Source organism: Euprymna scolopes, chromosome 37 (assembly GCF_053919585.1).
Source record: "Euprymna scolopes isolate OS-2025 chromosome 37, ASM5391958v1, whole genome shotgun sequence".
Classification (NCBI taxonomy): Eukaryota; Metazoa; Mollusca; class Cephalopoda; order Sepiida; family Sepiolidae; genus Euprymna; species Euprymna scolopes.
The window spans coordinates 276,490-294,794 of record NC_136518.1 but is presented as its reverse complement, the minus strand read 5'-3'; the positions used below and the strand labels follow the sequence as shown (position 1 = coordinate 294,794).

General features: G+C 32.8%; 1 protein-coding gene across 2 annotated transcripts in view; it reads left to right on the top strand.

Annotated features, from left to right (window-relative positions):
- The window catches only part of LOC145261019 (uncharacterized), a 33,683-nt gene extending 20,017 nt beyond the window's left edge, over positions 1-13,666 (top strand). The window contains exon 3 of one of the 2 annotated variants that reach the window (XM_080119147.1): positions 13,131-13,666. In XM_080119147.1, the coding sequence (XP_079975273.1) occupies positions 13,131-13,387 (257 nt within the window). In that variant the 3' untranslated portion in view covers positions 13,388-13,666. Of the gene's footprint in view, positions 1-3,810; positions 4,193-13,130 lie in introns of those variants that run through there. The other variant, XM_080119146.1, reaches the window with a different exon arrangement.
- Positions 13,667-18,305: the final 4,639 nt, after the last annotated feature.

Here is an 18,305-nt window from a genome sequence, read left to right as displayed (position 1 = left end):
TACAACTCTTGACAGTATCTGTTTCATAGCACAAAATCAATCACTTAATCATTATATCAATTAGTGAATCTACTATGCCCTTAACTCATCAGAAGAAATAGTAACAATCAATCCGTCAAAAGGAATTGAAATGTGATTTGACATGATTAAAATCCGAAAATTGGAAGATAAACAAGGCCTATACATATTTAAGTGCAACTATTATTGCTAATTTTCAAAATTATAAAAAAAATCTGAATTTTGTGTGTATGTCTTTTTTTCTTTTTTTTTTTTTTTCTTTTTTTTAACTCTCATTCACCTCCAACATATACATATATATATATAGAGAGAATGTTATAGATAAGGTCTATTAAGAGTAAGGAGTATTGCAGTTATGAAAAGCTCAATAGGTGTTGTTACCTAGAGCTATACATATAGAAGAGGTGAGGGATTAATAATTGTGAAATAAAGTTTACACAGGGGGAAACATAACAAAATCCAAGTTTTTCATTTACGATCGTTTCAGAAATGATATTCTTTTATTTATTCGTTATTTACAAATAAAGCATCGAGAAATAATTAAAATATTTCTGGATATCGTCTCTTCATCAGCATAAAAGGTTGGGGGGGCAGCAAAATTTTTTAACAAGCTTAATGAAGTTAATTTTGTTGTTGAATCTGCTCGGTCCAGAATGAGAGGACTCTCGTACAGATTTCCATTATAATTTCTGGCTTTAAACCAGCAAGAACCATGGATTTGTATTGGTCCGAAGGTTGAAGGTCAATCCAGATGATATCAAGTGTTCCAGAGAAACTACTTTCACAAGCAGGACATGTATAGGACTTGAATTCCCTTGAACTATCTTCACAAAAGATATGAGACCGTGATGTCACCCAAGCATATTTACTTAAGCTTTTTCTGTATTTCTTAAAACTACATATCAAATCGCCAGAAAAGGGAAATTGCTTTGAGATCAAGAAAATGGGAACGATTGTACAGGAAAAACTGGGATTTTGTTGTTTTCTCCTGTGTAAACTTGATAATTTCACAATTATTAATTCCTCACCTTTTATATTAATATATATATATATAATTTTGTCATCCACATACAGTAGTTTCGTTGTACTACAACCGTCATTGACAGTCGGCAGCTCTCACCATCGAACCACAAATCAGTGCCGTAAATATTTCTCCTTGAGTGTGTATTAAATCCACACCCGCCTATCGCAACAGGGCTCTAACCATCAGCTTGTTTACAAATTAATAGTGGGCTTCGGCTTCACTAGGTGTATCAGAATTTTTGTAGGAATTTTTGACACCCCTAACACGAAACTGCAAATAAAATATAAAAATCTCGTAATTTCTCTGTTAAAAGTGGATTATTTATTTTCTTTATGGATTATACTTCCAAAATAAACTATTAAAGTTGTTTTAAAAGTAATAGAAATATATATATTTTTTTTAAAACAGTAATGAATTTTACTAACTCAATATTTTTCAATTTTTAAACTTTAAAAATCTATCAAAATTTTTCTATTGATTCTATTTTTACGATATTTTCAGGGTCAATGTGAAATTTTATGTTCTTTTCAATAAACCGAATATAATATTTTAGACAAACGTTTTTTTTTTTTAATTCACGCCCCCCACCATTTTCAAGGTTTTATTAAAAAGTAAATAATTAATTTACTCACCGAAAAGTAAATAATTAATTTACTCACAAATTGAAGAGAAAAGGTCAATAAATAATATATTCAAATTTAAAACAAGTAGTGTTTTTTAGAATTTTACCTGTAAAGTTTGAAGTTTAAAACCTTTTTTTTTAAACCACGTTATTTGTTTTTTCTTTTTTAATGGAACCTTGGTCCTTGCTCCTTTAATTGAAAAAAAAATTAGGGCTTGAATTACATTTTTCGAGGAGTTATAAGCTTGGAAAGACAGGGGGTCGAATAATTCATGCCTCCCATTTTGAAATGTCTATTAAAAAGTAAATAATTGATTTATGTACCAAAGTCTTGTATATCACAAATTGAAGAGAAAAGGTCAATAAATAATATATTCAAATTTAAAACAAAACAAAAAAAAGAACGTTTTTTTAGAAATTTACCTGTAAAGTCCGAAGTTTAAAACCTTTTTTAAAAAAAACACGTTGTTTTTTTTGTTTTTTTAATGAAACCTTGATCCTTGCTCCTTTAATTGAAAAAAAATTAGGGCTTGAATTACATTTTTCGAGAAGTTATAAGCTTGGAAAGATGGGGTGGAATTATTCACTATTTTCACGAAATTTCTGATACGCCTAGGGCTTCATTTAATAGCTTTCATACGTGTTGGGTGAAAATATATTTACAAAGTGCCCAACCCAAAGAGGGGGGCTTTGACTGCCATCCACATACAGTACTGTTTTTTTGTGTGTGTGTGTGTGTGTGTGTGTGTGTGTGTGTGTGTGTGTGTGTGTGTAAAAATAGAATTTGATCGAAATGAATTTTTAAAACGTAAAATTTCATATCACCTCTATTGATCTTTTTTCACTCTTTTCTTGTACTTGAAGACATATCTTATATTGCTTTCACACAACCTTTTCTCACGCTGTATTTTTATTTATTTATTTTTTTTTTTTTTTGCACTCTTCACACTTTCTTTCCTGAAACTGACTTTTCTTACATTTGCAGACATATTTCACACAGCCGTTTCTCAAACTCTCTTTTCTCACAGATGTATTTTTATATTGATTTTAGCCTGTCTCCACACGTCAAAACTGCATTATAAAACTATTTAATATATCCAACATTAATACATTACATATGATATAAAATCGCCTGTTTTACCTTCTTCATCATAGGTCTGCTTATAACCATTATTCAGAGCAGGGGTAACTTTCTCTTCATCAGCCTTATACGCCCATATATGATTTGATGAGTATTAACAAAACCTATACATCCATATACACTTCTGGGAGTAATATAAATTCTCTCAACACAATCAATATATCTATAAAAGTGTGTGTGTGTGTGTGTGTGTGTGTGTGTGTATGTGTGAGGACACTTAACTTATATGCTCAACGAATATTTGATCTACAAACTTGAAATTTGATGTATAGGATATTCAGTGATGTGAAAAACTTTAATCGGTTTTTATCTGGAAAAAAGGGCTGCTAAGGAGTCAAAATTGAAAAATTGGTACTTGGGATCATGCGATTTTTATCTTTTTGTCAACTGTTTCATGACTGCGCATGCGCGAGTTTTTTCACGTTATGTTAAGAGTAAGTAGGTTTTAAAACATTTTTTAAAAAGTGTCAAGCTGGATTATCATACTTGACACTGTCTTTAGGTTTTGGTTTCGATTCTCAGCTCGAGTATTTCTTTTTTTTACTTACAAGAAGTGAAAAAATGTTTAGAAAAAAAAACAATGCTCACATGCACATGTCTTAGTTTCTTTCCATTTTTTATTTTTTTATTTTTAAGGAATTTAACGTTACGTTTAATACCGGGCAACGCCGGGTACATTTTCTAGTATCAAATAAAACAGTGAAAGTTTCTTGTAAAGAAACATATCAAATAAGGCGGAGAGAGTTGGCTGTTAGTTTGAGTAGCTTCGGAGGAGAACTTTTGTTATTATCTCTGTCAACATTCATGTTCTTTCTGAATCAGTTGTTGTGAACTGCCTTTTCTTGCACATCATTTTCTCACACCTGCAGACATATCATCTTTATTGATCTACTGCCCTTACTCTGCAAAACTGACACTCCCTAAACAAGCCATAAAACTAGCTAACATATCCAACATTAATATATTACATGCCATATAAATCGCCTGTTTTTTTCTTCTTCGCAGGCGAGGTTATAGCCATGATTCGAGACTGTAACGATGGCAAATTTTCATTTACCGAGGACAACTACCCCTACATCAAAATGAAACACGTCAATGGGCTTTCTAACATATCTGTGTGTACCTATGTGCAGGGTCAGGTGACCTGTGCCTCCCTCTGTAACACAGATATGTGTAATGGACCGTCCACTGCGACCTGGTTGCATGGCTCAACGCACTGGATACTTTTGTTTCTATGGTGTCTTATCAGTTGGTTGCTTCTCATCTAAGTGATATTCAGGATGTTGCACGATTTTCTACATTTTACTGTTGGAATGTGGAACTTTGAACAGCATGAAAAAATATATATACAAACGAATTGCATACGCTTTTTCCCAATAAAGCTTCGCCACATGCTTCGAAACAGAATTTTCACTCAAAGAGTGGTTGTTCAATTGTATCAACATGTGTATGGAGTAGCAGGTTATGCTGAAGTGTAATGAACCTTGATTTTTTTTAACATAATTCATTCTGAAACGCTGTTATAAACCCAATTTTCCTATTAAAAATAAGTTAAGAAGGATTTAGTTCGCAAGCACCAGATGAATATTTTTATGTTTCTGAATTTTTGAGATGAGGATTTGGATTATTTGGATTATTCAGTGTTGAGTGTTATTCGCACAAGGTTTCTGCCAATGTAACCTCGGACTTTCTTGATTTATCTTGCCAAACTTGAAAATCTGTGCAAAATCATGCAAATACCCATGGCCTATCGGATAAAGTACTCTCGGTGCAAGTGATACTAGGAATATAACTTCAGACTTCTACCCAGTCATGGCTGATGGAATGAAAGCATGTTACTTTCATGAATTAATAAAGGGGTTCATTCCAAAGTTGATGCAGATTCCCAAGTTTAACAGAAAACTTAATTCAACAAGGAACATTTGAAGAAGGTCAGCCGAAACGTTGTGAAAATAAAAAAAAGTAGTTTGAATAATCCAAATAATACAGAATGTTTTAATTTTTAAGTATACAGTTACTTCAAAAAATTCTTTTTTTTTTTTTTTTTTTTTTTTTTAATCCAAGAATGGTAACTGTGCACAACTGTTAACATTTTTATCAATCAGTATGTCAGTCTGATTCAGAATTCAAAATTTTTATAGAAACCCCAGGCATTTCTGGTTTGAATTTTTAGTTTAAAATATGAATTCTTATAACTCCATGACGTTTATAAACTAAAAACAATTATCAAGGCTGCATTATTTTTCCTTTTTTTTTTCAGGGAGGTTTCACTATCCTTCCACACAGTGCCTTATATTTCCAAATTTTCATTCATCTGGTACTGACCTAGCTCGACATTGCTTAACTTGATGATCTAATAAGAATTGGTGTGTCAAAGTGATTATCAGAGCCTTTATTTTTCACCAAATAATATAAATGAAAAATTCACATATACTGAAAAGAACACACACACACACACACACACACACACAAGCTATGAAAGTGTTCCCAACCTGGGGTCATATGTATAATAATAAAATTAATATTCTTTTCATGTTTCTTTTCAATCTGTAAATTTAACAATAAAAATGCTACTTCTAATTTATTTTCTAATTAACAATTGTCATGGCTTATAACACCCTTCCAAAGAGTTCAATGTTTAAATTCTTTAGTCTGATATTCTTAGGCAAAATGAAATTACATAAGTACATAGATGTTGTGGTGCTGTTGTAAAGAAAGTAAGCTCCCTTGACCAGGTTAGAAAACACCTTTCACCTTCCTATATCTCTACAAAGCCACTATTAGTCCATATATGGAGTACTGCTGCCATATTTGGGTTGGTGCAAAAAGCATTAGCCTTTCTTACTTGGACTTGATACAAAAAAGGATTTCTAGCCTAATAAGTCCCCTTTTGTCTGTCAAGCTCCAGCCTCTGTCATATCACCACAGTTACATGCGTGTGCTTGTTTTCATGAAGTGTGCTCTGATGAACTTATTACTCTTATATCTCCAACTCACCAGACTAACTGCTAAATCCCATCTCTACTATAAAGAAGTCTTAGGTCCTGGAAGATTTTCTGTTTTTATAGCTTTTGTTCTCAAACCACTTCCTTTGCCTCTGTTTCCCTGACAATATAAACACGCATAGGTTGAAATGTAATGTAAACAAATATGTTGCTGTTCAAACCCAAACTTAGGTTACCCCATCGTAAATCTGGTACTTACCACAGTAGTTTCTTATGCTTCAATGGCAATATGTAATGTTTGTGATGATTTAAGTTTGTTTTATTTTTTTTTTTTTTTTAATAGCATGATTAACCGGTGGCCCAACTGACGTCTATATGTAGGTGCATACAAAAACATTTAAAATTTGAGCATCACGTGTCGTACATTGATCAATGATCAATGTATGAAATCTATTCTGAATATGATTGGGCGTATCCATTAGCAGGTTCAACTGAAGCACTTGCTAAAGACATTTAGTTACATAGAAACACTTTCTGGTTGTACTATTAGTATTCTTTAAAGAAATCTTTAGGTTATACTAAAGTACTCGCGAAAGGCATCTACAAGGCTGTATTTATTCTTTTTCAAGACCATACATACAGCACTTGGTATTTCCAAATTGTAACCCATCTGATACTGGTTAGGCTCAATGTAGCTTAATTTCGATCTAATAATTAATAATTATTGAAGCCTTCATTTTTTTTTTTTTTTTTTTTTTTAAATAAATCTCAATCAAATAGTCGCATATAACCAAGAATAATGGTCAGACTAACACAAAATATACCATTTATGTGTTCCCTATCTGGGACAATATGTATCATAATAAAGTATCCTTTAGAGGTTTTCATTCAACCTGACCTGGTGTTATCAGATTAGACTTTGTGGCCTAAAATGCATCAACCATTGATATTGCTTTTTCTTTTTTTTTTTTTTTCCATTTGCAAAACTCAATCATGTTTTGCAAAGTCAAAAGCTAAAACAATATTCCACTACAGAACAACCAAACCGTGAGTAAATATTTGAAGATATAAAGAATTGAAGCATAAAAATTTTCACCAAAATGATTGGATTCAGAATTAAATAACCTGGAAGGTGTTAATGTGCTGTAAAAGAAAACAATTATTCAACCTGTAAGAAATGTTATTTCACACTTGAGCATCACTGGTTAATCATTATGTATAGTCTTTTACTAAAGGTATCTAAAATAAGTAGTGCCCCATTGAATGATATTTTAATCTTGACAGACCAACGTATAGATCAATACACTGATCAAGTTTCTTATAACGATGCAAAACACATCAAATTTTCCAAGTTAGGTCTAAGGAGGAATGCATCTCCTAAATCTATATTATTTCTCCTACATGCTATAACATTAAATCCCAGGGAAATCTTGAACACTTTAATGACTGTTTCAGATAATTTTTAAATAATCCAATGTTGGACATTGGCATTCCAATTGTCATAAATTTTAGAATACGAGAGGTGTGCAATAAATAATGCCCCTGACCCACTTCCAGTTGTCTGATCTAGCTGAAATTTTGCATGTGCAATGATTTATATCTCTACGGGTTATATGGCAAATTACAGCTCTGAACTAATTGTGGTTTCTGCTTTACAGAGCCTTTATTTTTCGATCTGAGAACTACAGAACTGAGTCAGGTGTGAAAATGGAATGTTGAGCAATGATGCGTTTTCTGTATTTGAAAGGACGCATACCACAGGAGACTTTTGATGAAATGAAAGAAACTTATGGTGATAATGCCCCATCATATGACCTTGTAAAACGCTGGCATAGTGAATTCAAACATGGCCGGAAGTCTGTGGAAACAGCTCCCAGACCTGGTCGCCCCCCCCCCTTCTGCCATTGATGAGGCATCTGTCTATAACGTTGAGGCTGCCATTTTGGAAGATCGGCGCATTACTATTCGCCAAATAGCCCAAGATGTCAAGATTAGTACAGGGTCTGTGGAAACTATCATTCATGACCATATGCATAAGGTGTCTGCCAGATGGATTCCCAGGTTGCTCACACTATTCCAGAAGTGAGAACACATCGAGTGCTTGAGGATGAATTTGATGTGCCAAGAAGATAAGTCAAAGTTTTTCAAAAGACTGATTACACAGAATGAAGCCTGGGTCCATCACTATGATCCAGAGATCAAAGCCCAGTCAATGCAGTGGAAGCACTTAGACTCACCACCTCCAAAGAAGGCAAGGGTGCAGCCCTCCACTGGCAAGGTCATGCTCACAGTCTTCTGGGACCAGGACGGAGTAGTGATGACAGATTTCCTGGCAAAGGGTAGCACAATTACAGGAACCTATTATGCTTCACTTTTGAGGAAATTAAGGAAAGCTATCAAAATCAGGAGGCAGGGCAAGATCAGCAAAGGTACCCTCCTCCTGGAGGACAACGCTCCGGTCCACAACTCGCATGTCGTCAGAAGCACAGGCGTGTGGTTATGAAATCCTGCCCCATTCTCCCTACTCTCCTGACCTTGCACTCTCTGACTTTCACCTCTTCCCAGCCATGAAGTTGTTTTTGAAAGGAAAGCGTTTCCTAGATGATGCAGCCTTGATTTCTGAAGTCACGTTGTGGTTGGAGGACCAACCTGAAGTGTTCTACAAAAACGGTCTCCAGAGCTGCATCAAACGATGGGAGAAATGCATGACTCTGGGTGGTTCCTATGTAGAGAAAGACTAATAACTGTGTCAAGTTTCGTTGCTCTGCTGCTATGGGAATGGGTCAGGGGCATTATTTATTGCACGTCCCTCGTATCTGTCCAATTTGATAACAACTTTTAAAAATATTATTTACTTTACATAACGTAACTTTGGATTATTTCATTTAGTATTCTCATTTTAAATGTTATATTCACATCTCTCTCTCTCTCTCTCTGTCTCTCTCTCTCTCTCTGTCCCTCTCTCTTTCATATATATATATATATATATATATATATATATATATATACGCACGCACTAGTATATTTGGGTAACATTTTTTTCTCTTATGCATGTTTCGTTGAACAGCAAGGATAATTCCTTTCTGTTTTTTTTTGCAATTCGTTTCTTTTGTTTTTTCTTTTGTTTTTTTTTTTTGCAGACTAATGTTCAACAGAATGGTCCGCACAAACCAGAAATAAATCATTTGAAAACAATCACAGCGTTAACTTTAACAAAGCTAATACAAAAATAAAATAAAGATGTTAAAACAATAAAAAAAAAAAAATAGTACTCATGCAGAGAATTTTTAGGAAATCCATTTCTTAACATGTGGAGAACAGGGTGTTTTTCTAACTAGTCTGTACTTTCACCTAACAATTTAATAAACAATACAAAACAAGTGATTTATGTCACAAGCATTGAAGAAGGACAACTGAATTTTTTTTTCTGTTAGGTGTTATGGTTGTCTTCACCGCCTGAGTTACAATGTATGAGAGTTATTCTAAATAATATTCGACATTACGAACTTTATAATGTACAAATAATATATTGTGTAGAAATTTGTTTACATACAAATATACATACATACATGAATGTATATAAATATATGTATGTACGTACATTCATGTATATACATACACGCACATATGTACATGCATGCATGCATGGATGTATGTAAATACATACGAACATGTCTCTCCATACATACATAGTGATAAGTACATGTACATACTGATACATACATATACGTACATACACGTAGGTATATGTGTATAAATGTATGTATATATACATATATGTACATACATGCAGAATATGTACATACATGCATGTATATACATACGTACATGTATATACGTATGTACATACATGTATGCATTTATATACATGCATGTACATGTAAGTACGTACATACATGTGTGCATGTATATACGTGCGTAGATGTACGTACGTACGTACATACATACATGTATGTACGTCCATGTATGTACATACATACATACATATATATATATATATAGGTACGTGTATGTATATGTCTTTTTTACAAGGTAGTCACCACTTATCAAGGCCCAGAAGCCACTCGGAGATAAGGGTTATTGCGTGTACAGTAATTAATGGGGTAGTATCGTAGTAATCATTAATATTGGATATTTGATAAAGTGTCTTAAGGGGGCGGTTCATCAGGAATTTGTTTATGTTGGACTTGAAGACGTCCAAGTTATAGTCAGATGGAAAACAGGCAAACGGAACAGAGTTCCACAGGCGTGCACTTTTAAGACAGATGTTTTGTTCATCGAATCTACGTTTTGGTTTTGGCACAGATAAAGAGTGGGGAAAATTTTTGACAGAGGTTTCAGCTAGACGGGTGTTTATCGTGAAAGATTGGTGAGGGGGGGCGGGACCAGAGATTAGAGCTCAGACGAGCACTTGCCATGGAAGTATAAATCAAACAAAGACAGGCTCGCAACGTCTCTCCTGTGGGAGAGAGGTTGCAGGGAAGAGAGAAGGGCATCCCCTACTAAGCCACAAAGTCTATTTTGTACTCTGTCAAGGCAGGATAGGCTGTTTTTAGCAGCTCCTGCCCAGATGTGGTAGCAGTACTCCATCCTTGGACGTACTTGGCTTTTATATAGATAGAGAATTGCATCAGCAGTGAGATATCTTCTGGAGCGGTAGAAGGATCCTACCATTTTTCCAGCGACCTTGGCAACTGACTTGATGTACATGTTCCATTTCAGGTCAGGAGTAAAGGTCAAGCCCAGAAGCTGATCAAAACATGGAGCTTCGCCTAGACAAGAGCCATCCATTTCAATTGATGTCAGATGGGGGATCAGAGCATTAATGATGTAAAGATAGGAGCTTGGTTTTAGATGCATTAAACATAACCAGCCACCTCTTCCCCCAGTGTACCATGCGCTCAAGATCAGAGGAGAGAGATTCAGAGAAAACTTTGTTATTTATGGCCTTTGATGTGTTGCCATAGATGTCTATACATATTTACATCTATGTACGTACGTGTGTACATGTATGTACATGCATGCACAAACATACATGCAGGTATATATATGTATATATAAACATACATGTATGTGCATTTGTATACATATGTATAGGTATGTGTATATGCGTGTATATATACATATGCACGCATGTTTGTATACATATATACTAGCAGGGAACCTGGCATTGCTCGGTTGTAAAATATGTGTAAATATATTTTTATTAATGCAGATTTTGTATTTTTTTTATATTGGACCTAACATAGCAATGATTTTAAAAGTTAAAAAAAAAAAAATAACATTAACTTGTGCGCCATCACTGAGAATCGAAACCAATATGTTGAGCTGACTACTTTTTTTTCCTCTGTCTATGACGATTGAGCTACAAAGACGTTAGTTGCAAGGCTTTAAATTCAAATATGAACTTATAGCTTTTACGTCATGCATGCATACTCATAATGCCGTTGTTCGACCTTTAACGGGTAAATTTCATTTTTTCTTTATTTTCACACTTTTGTACTGATTTTTCCAGGCTAAAACCTAAATATAAATTTTCGCATGTATTCAAATCTTATATATGAAGGTTCAAGTCTATAGACCAAAATCTGTAGAAGTTTGGTAGGTAAAATTTTTTAAACAAAAATATATACGTATACATGAATATATATGGAAAGAGTTTTGTGTTTATTATAAACTTTTTACGCAAATATAAATCATGTAGAATATTTGCATGAATATAATTACATGTAATAGTTAACTGAAGTTGATCATCCCACAAGAAAACTGAAAAAACTAATAGGGAATTAGTTAAAATTAGTGTTTAAAAGAATATACAAATTAGCTAGATCTTTTGCAAGTCAATTCAATTCCATGATCCATATATAAGAAAGTTGTATTTTCTTTTTAAATAAATAGAAAATAGGGTTTTTAATATGAATATCAATACACAAAAAACCCAGATTCATAGGAGTATAGATATGGGCGTGTATATATATATATATATATATATGTGTGAGTGTATTACATACATCTTTTTCTTTTATATTGTTAAAGTTTTATTTTTGCTAAAAGAATTTAAAATATATATATATATATGTGTGTAATAAAATTTTAAAATATTAAAAATGTTTAGTCTAAAAAAACAATGACACGAGATAGACCCCCAGTACCATGTGATAGAAGGAGACGAAAATTTGGATTAAACAAAAATCTTTTACTTCCTCCTATCTGTGTTGCATTGTGAATCTTTTGCTAGAGGAAAAAAAAGGAAGAAAATAGACAAAACAAGAAAGAAAACAGAAAATTTACATCCAAATGAGAAGTTTATAGCGATTTTAGCAGAAATCAAGGTCACTGGAAAAATGGTGGGATCGTTCTACCAGTCCAGTAAATATCTAACTGCTGATGCAATTCTCTACCTATATAAAAGCCAGGTACGCCCAAGGATGGAATATTGCTGCCACATCTGGGCAGGAGCTGCTAGAAAGATCTTATCCTGCCTTGACAGAGTTCAAAATAGACTTCCTAGCCTAGTGGGGGATGCCCTTTTCTCTTCCCTGCAATCTCTTTCCCACAGAAGAGACATTACGAGCCTGTCTCTACTTTCTCATTATTTCTATGGAAAGTGCTCGTTTGAGCTCCAATTTATGGTCCCTCTCGCCAAAATTTCACAAAAAACACTTGTCTAGCTGAAACAACTATCAATAATTTCCTCCACTCTTTATCTGTGCCTAAACCTAAACGTAGATTTCATGAACAAAGCTTCTTAGAAACTGCACGCCTGTGGAATTCTCAGTTTTCCTGCTGACTACCATTTGGTCATCTTCAAGTCCAACGTAAACAAGTTCTTGTTGAATTCTCCCCTTAAGTAATCCAATTTACCAAATTTCTACTACTAACGATTACTATGATTTCCCATTGACTACTGTACACTTATCAACCCTTATCCTCAAGATTTAAGTGAAAACAAAATGGTATTTTGCTTTTAATAAATTGCATAAAAGTGGAAATTAGGTAAGAAGCAGAAAATTTGTCCCTGAAATATGTACATACAGTAGTCTGAATAAAATAGCAAAAAATGTTTCATTAATAAAATTTAAAATACTTACATATTAAGCATATTCCTTAAATTTGAATTGATTTCGATTACTTGAAGTGGGAGAGGCTGAAATTGCAGAAAGTTAAAAACCAACCACTAAACGTATAACTAAACTCTGAGTTTTATTAATTTTTTGTGCTAAGGAGTCCCCAATTATCAAGTCGTGGATAAGGTGTAATGAGATTGATTGAATTATGAAGAATATGATGAGAGTATTATAACTGATGAATAAAGTCTGAACCAATATTTTGCTGCCCAACTCCCCACTACTATCATTTTTTTTATTTTGTTTTTGACAGGAAATGCCAATGTAATATTGAGGGAATGTAATGACAAGACCTTCTCATTCTCTCGTTTCCAACCTCCCTACCGCAAGTTCAAGTACCTGAACCCCAATAATAACACCACCATGTGCACTGTGGTTGGATCAATGGCTGTCTGCGTTACACTTTGTTCAACAGACATGTGCAACGGACCATCTAGTGCTCCGTCATCTTTCAGGATCAGCTTTTCATTTCTCATCTATTTGCTCATGATATATATCACTTTCCTCTGAACTGACCTCTTTGCCAAGCAATTTGTTCTCCTGTTAAACCCTCTCTAATCTCAAACTTCATTACCAAGTATTTAAAAACAAAATATAAGCACAAAGCAGAGATTAGCCGGTGATAAAGAAATAGAAACACTTAGAGATTATATTCCAAAAAGATTTTGGCAACATATACGATTCTACTGATTGAGAAGAAATCTGAAAGTAAGATTTAATCATATATATCTAAAGAAAAAACAAATTGTTGATTTCTTTTTTCTGATTAAAACCTTTCTTCAATTCAAATATTATTTGCTTAATTCTTTTACTTGATAATATAAACTTCATAAATTCAGAGTGCAAATTTATCACAAAACTTTCTTAGTTATCTTATTTTTGTTTCAAAATTGTAATTTCTCCATTTTTAAGTTACCGAACACGAGGAAAAATATGCATGAACTAAGGGAGGTAACTCTGTCACTTTCGTGAAACGACAAAGAATTTTGTCTGTTGCTAAAAATAAAGTTTTAAAATTGTTCTTTTAAATCAAAATATATTCATAATATATTCTTTGCTATTGCAGCTCATATGATAACTAAGAAAAAAAAATAGTTTATATACTACTGACACTACCCCCTGTGAAAATTTACTGCTAGAGCCATCTAGCTTTAAAAACTCCAAAAAGAGGTTAGTTCATACAAAATCAGGCAGGCAAATTCTCTGCTATTAAGGATGAGTTGTTCTCTGTCTAAAATATGGTCCTAGGTCAACCTTTGCCCACTCACTTATTAAGAGGTTAGTTTATTGCTAATCGCCTGAGGTTCCCCTTATGCATAATTCTGACAGGACTGTTCAGTTAGTGCTCTTTCTCTTGGGCACTGGTTACAAATCCAACTTTGTGCCCAATCTTCCTGCTACGAAAGAGAGATAAATAATTCAAACAGCCAATCTGTAAAGGGTAGATAATTCAATTGACATCTTTGTTATTCAATTTGACTTTTTACAATCTGGTATACTTCCAAATTGTTATAACCTTGTTTAAATTATCTATAAGAAACAGTTAAGAAATGGTATTTCCTTTTATTAAACCTTGGAGAGATTTTATTTTCATAGAAATCGCTCGAGACAAGGCATTAAACCACTTGGTGTAAGGAGCTAACAAGAACGAAAGATAATTATTACAAAGGAGATGCCTTTTGGCCTTAATCTTGAAAAGACCAAGGCTGTAAGTAGAATGAAAAACAGTGAGCAGGAAGAGAATTCCACAATCTTCCAGTTCTTGGAAAGAAGCTACTGGAATAGAAAGTTGTCTTACAATTAGCAAATTGATGGAGACCGCTAGACAAACAAATCAAATGAATAAAAGATGAAAGAATAGATCAGACAATTCTTAGGAACACATGCCATAACAGTATTTGTAGAAAAGACAGACCTGCAACATATCTGTAAGAGAGAGGTTGCAGAGAAGAAGAAAAGGTGTGTCCAATCAAATTACAGATATGTTTCTGCAATTTATAAAATGGAACACAGAATTACCAGCCCGAATATGACAACAATACTCCATACATCTCTGATAGTAGAGATGGAGAATAGGCTTGGGTGTGATAGAGAGAAGCAATTTTACAAGAAGCAGAAAGAGCAATAAATCTAATATATAAACCCAAGAAAGACTTGATAAGAAAAAAAAAACAAGAAGTTTTAGAGTTGATTTCTCATCGAGAGCAGAATCATCCATAAGAATCTCAGGAAAAAAAGTGACAGGCTTGTGATTGAAAGACAATAGCTGTCTTAACAGGATTAAACAAAACAAGCCATTTCTTACCTCAATCCATAACTCAACCCAGATCCACTTCATATTTCAACTGATTTGAGAAAGATGAGCAAGAAGCAATACCAGAATAAAGGGTGGTATCTTAATATTTTCTGCAAGTTCATTTATATAAAGAAACGGTTAATGAATCACTATTTATCAAAATCAAAAGCTACTTAAGGTTACTGAGATGGATGGATATGTCAGAACTTCCTGTCACACTTCAAAATCAAGTAGAGTTTGCATACTAATGACACAAATCTCCTATGAAAATTGACTGCCAAAGCCATCAAGCTTTATAATCAGCCAATTTGCAAAGAGGAGATAATTCAATTAATTAATTTGATTGATTTTTTTTTTTTTTTTTTTTTTTGTGAAACCACTTGGGAGGACGTGATAAAGATAGGCTTGAGAGAAAGAAGGATAAATAAAAAAACCTAGCCATACATAGGTTAGTTTTGAAGTCAATTTCTTAAAGCTGTCCAACACATGCCAGCATGGAGAATGAATATTAAACTAAGTATGATGATATAACGGAGAATTTTTTTTTTTTTTTTTTTAAGAGAATTTAGTAAAATAAACAGATGAAAAATATATCAAATGTAAAAAATACATTTAGAAGTTGAATTTTTCAAGTTTTTAAAAACAAAAACAAGACGAAAATATTTAAACCTTTGTATTTCCATGGAAACCAGGTTTTATTCAATAATTTTTGTTATAATATACAATTAAAAAGAAATAAAAGAAAAAAAAGTGATTTTTAAATTATTTTCGTTCATATTTTTATGCCTAGGAAACAGAAAAATAAATATTATTTTAAATTAACCTAAACTTTTTTATAAATTAGAAAAACTAAATTCATTTTAAAATAGTTTCTCCATTGTATGGAGAGAAATGAACAAAATGTGAAGAGATTTTTTTTTTATTATTTAGAAAAAATATTTTCCCTTAAAACATTTTTAAAAGGAAATTTACAACAAAACTTCCCCCTAAAAAAAAAAAATTTTTTTAAAGTTTAAACCAAAACAAATGAAAATAAATCAAATTTGATTCCCACTTAAATATAAAAACATTTTCGCTTGCTCAACCAAAAAATAAAGAAACAGACATAAAATCTATAAAACATAAACCCCATTGTTTTTAGTTTTCTTTTTATAAACAGTATTAGTATTTCGACTACCATTTTCATCTCCTGTTATCAGAAGGTTTTGACAAATGTAACCTCCAACTTTCTTCAGGTGCATCTTGTCAAATATGAGAATCTCTACCAAATGAAACCTTTTATTTAATTGACAGGAGGTAGGAGTCTTCAGTAATTCATAATTTTATCTTTAAAGGTTCAATCCTCAGTACAGACAATTATGAATTATTTAAAACTTCTATCAAGTCATGATTAATGAAATGAGAGCAAACTACCCCACTGGATGAAATAAAAGGTTCCTGTCAACATTCAACACATATTTCCAAGTTCAACAAGATATACTTGAAGAAGGTCAGAGGTCACATCAGTCAAAATGTTATGAGAACAACATTCAAGACGAGAACAGTAATTTGGATCCAAATTATTAATCCTTGCCTCAAAATTTCCAAAACCAACTATTTTACTTTTAAATAATTTTTTTTTTTATTTTAAATTCTTAAAGCAATATACATTTTTAGTAAAAATTTTTTTTTTCAAAATAAGTTTCTCAGAAATACTTTCTAAAGCAAGCCTATGTATATAGAATTGTCTCTGTGGCATCTTTCTCCCTAATACTTCTAGGTTATGCACACACATTATATATCTATATAATTCAGAAATAATGGTCTAAAAGCAAAACATGATAACAACAATGGATAGGTAACTAATGTAGCTAACTCTTATAATGTTAGAGAAAGCATATGAATTACAACCAGTCATTCAGAATACTGCAAATATATAATCAGATCTCTAGAAGAGGAATTAGATATAGAGCTAAACATAATTAATAAATCAATACACGCTCATTTACATATGTTCCAAGAAATCAAAGCGATAACAACTTGTTTTGATTTCTAGAAACATATGTAAATGACCTTGTATTAATTTTGTTTACCATTTTTAAAAAATTATATATGTATGTATGAGAGAGACAAAGTGGGTGGGAGTCCATAAGTAACTATATACTTATTCATCAAATTTGACCCCTAGCCATTTTTTTTCTCCTATGAGTCTTCCAGAAAACAAAATTTATTCAGTAAATTCCTATAGCATCATTGAACAAATCTGAACTGACATTGCTACAGTGCCATTCGAGCTGTACGTTAAAGTATGTCGCTCAGTCAGTGAAAGGTTAGTAATATGGGAGCTTCAATAAACATGTTTTATGTTGCAGAAAAAAACATAAATGTCTTAACAATGAGTAAATTTCTATATTGCAATTGCATGAGAGTATTTAGGATAGCTGATCATGTCTCATGCATACCATAAATCTTTGACATGTGGCTAAAAGTGCCATACTCTCAGGTGGTGGGCTAAATCTCATGAAATTACCTGCTGTCTTGTAGGATTTTTCTGTGCAATGGCAATGGCTACACTCACCACTTACAACTGTGGTTGGTGATAGGAAATGTACCCAACTGTGAAAACATTCTTCATCTAAAAATTATAGATCGGAACAATTATGGAACCTATAATAAAAGCTTCGATGGTGTTATGACTGGAAGCGGGCTGACAAAATCGTCATCCATCAAATCCAGCAGAACATATTTAGATTGGCATTTTCTAAATATTGGAAGAAATGAGCCAAAGGAGTCATGGAAATCGAATCTTGCAGAAAATTGATTTTTTGCTGCTTTTTTTTTTTTTTCAGGAGATTAGAATAAAGAACCAGTTATCATCATGTTTTATCAAACTCGTTCTGTTTTTTTTGTAAATTAGATGATACAGTTTACCATAGCTGAATCTACTGGAAACGAATTTTGTTTAAAATGGCTGGAGGAAATTTGAACTAAAAATGGCTTATTTTTCAGCGAAACTGAATTTTTGATAAAATCTGTATGTTTTTTTTTTTTTATGCCCCCCCAACCTCAGTTTTATCCAAGCATTTATAAAATGAATGCTAGCTATATCATCTGACATATAACTTAATCCCTACATCACTTTGCAAATGGATG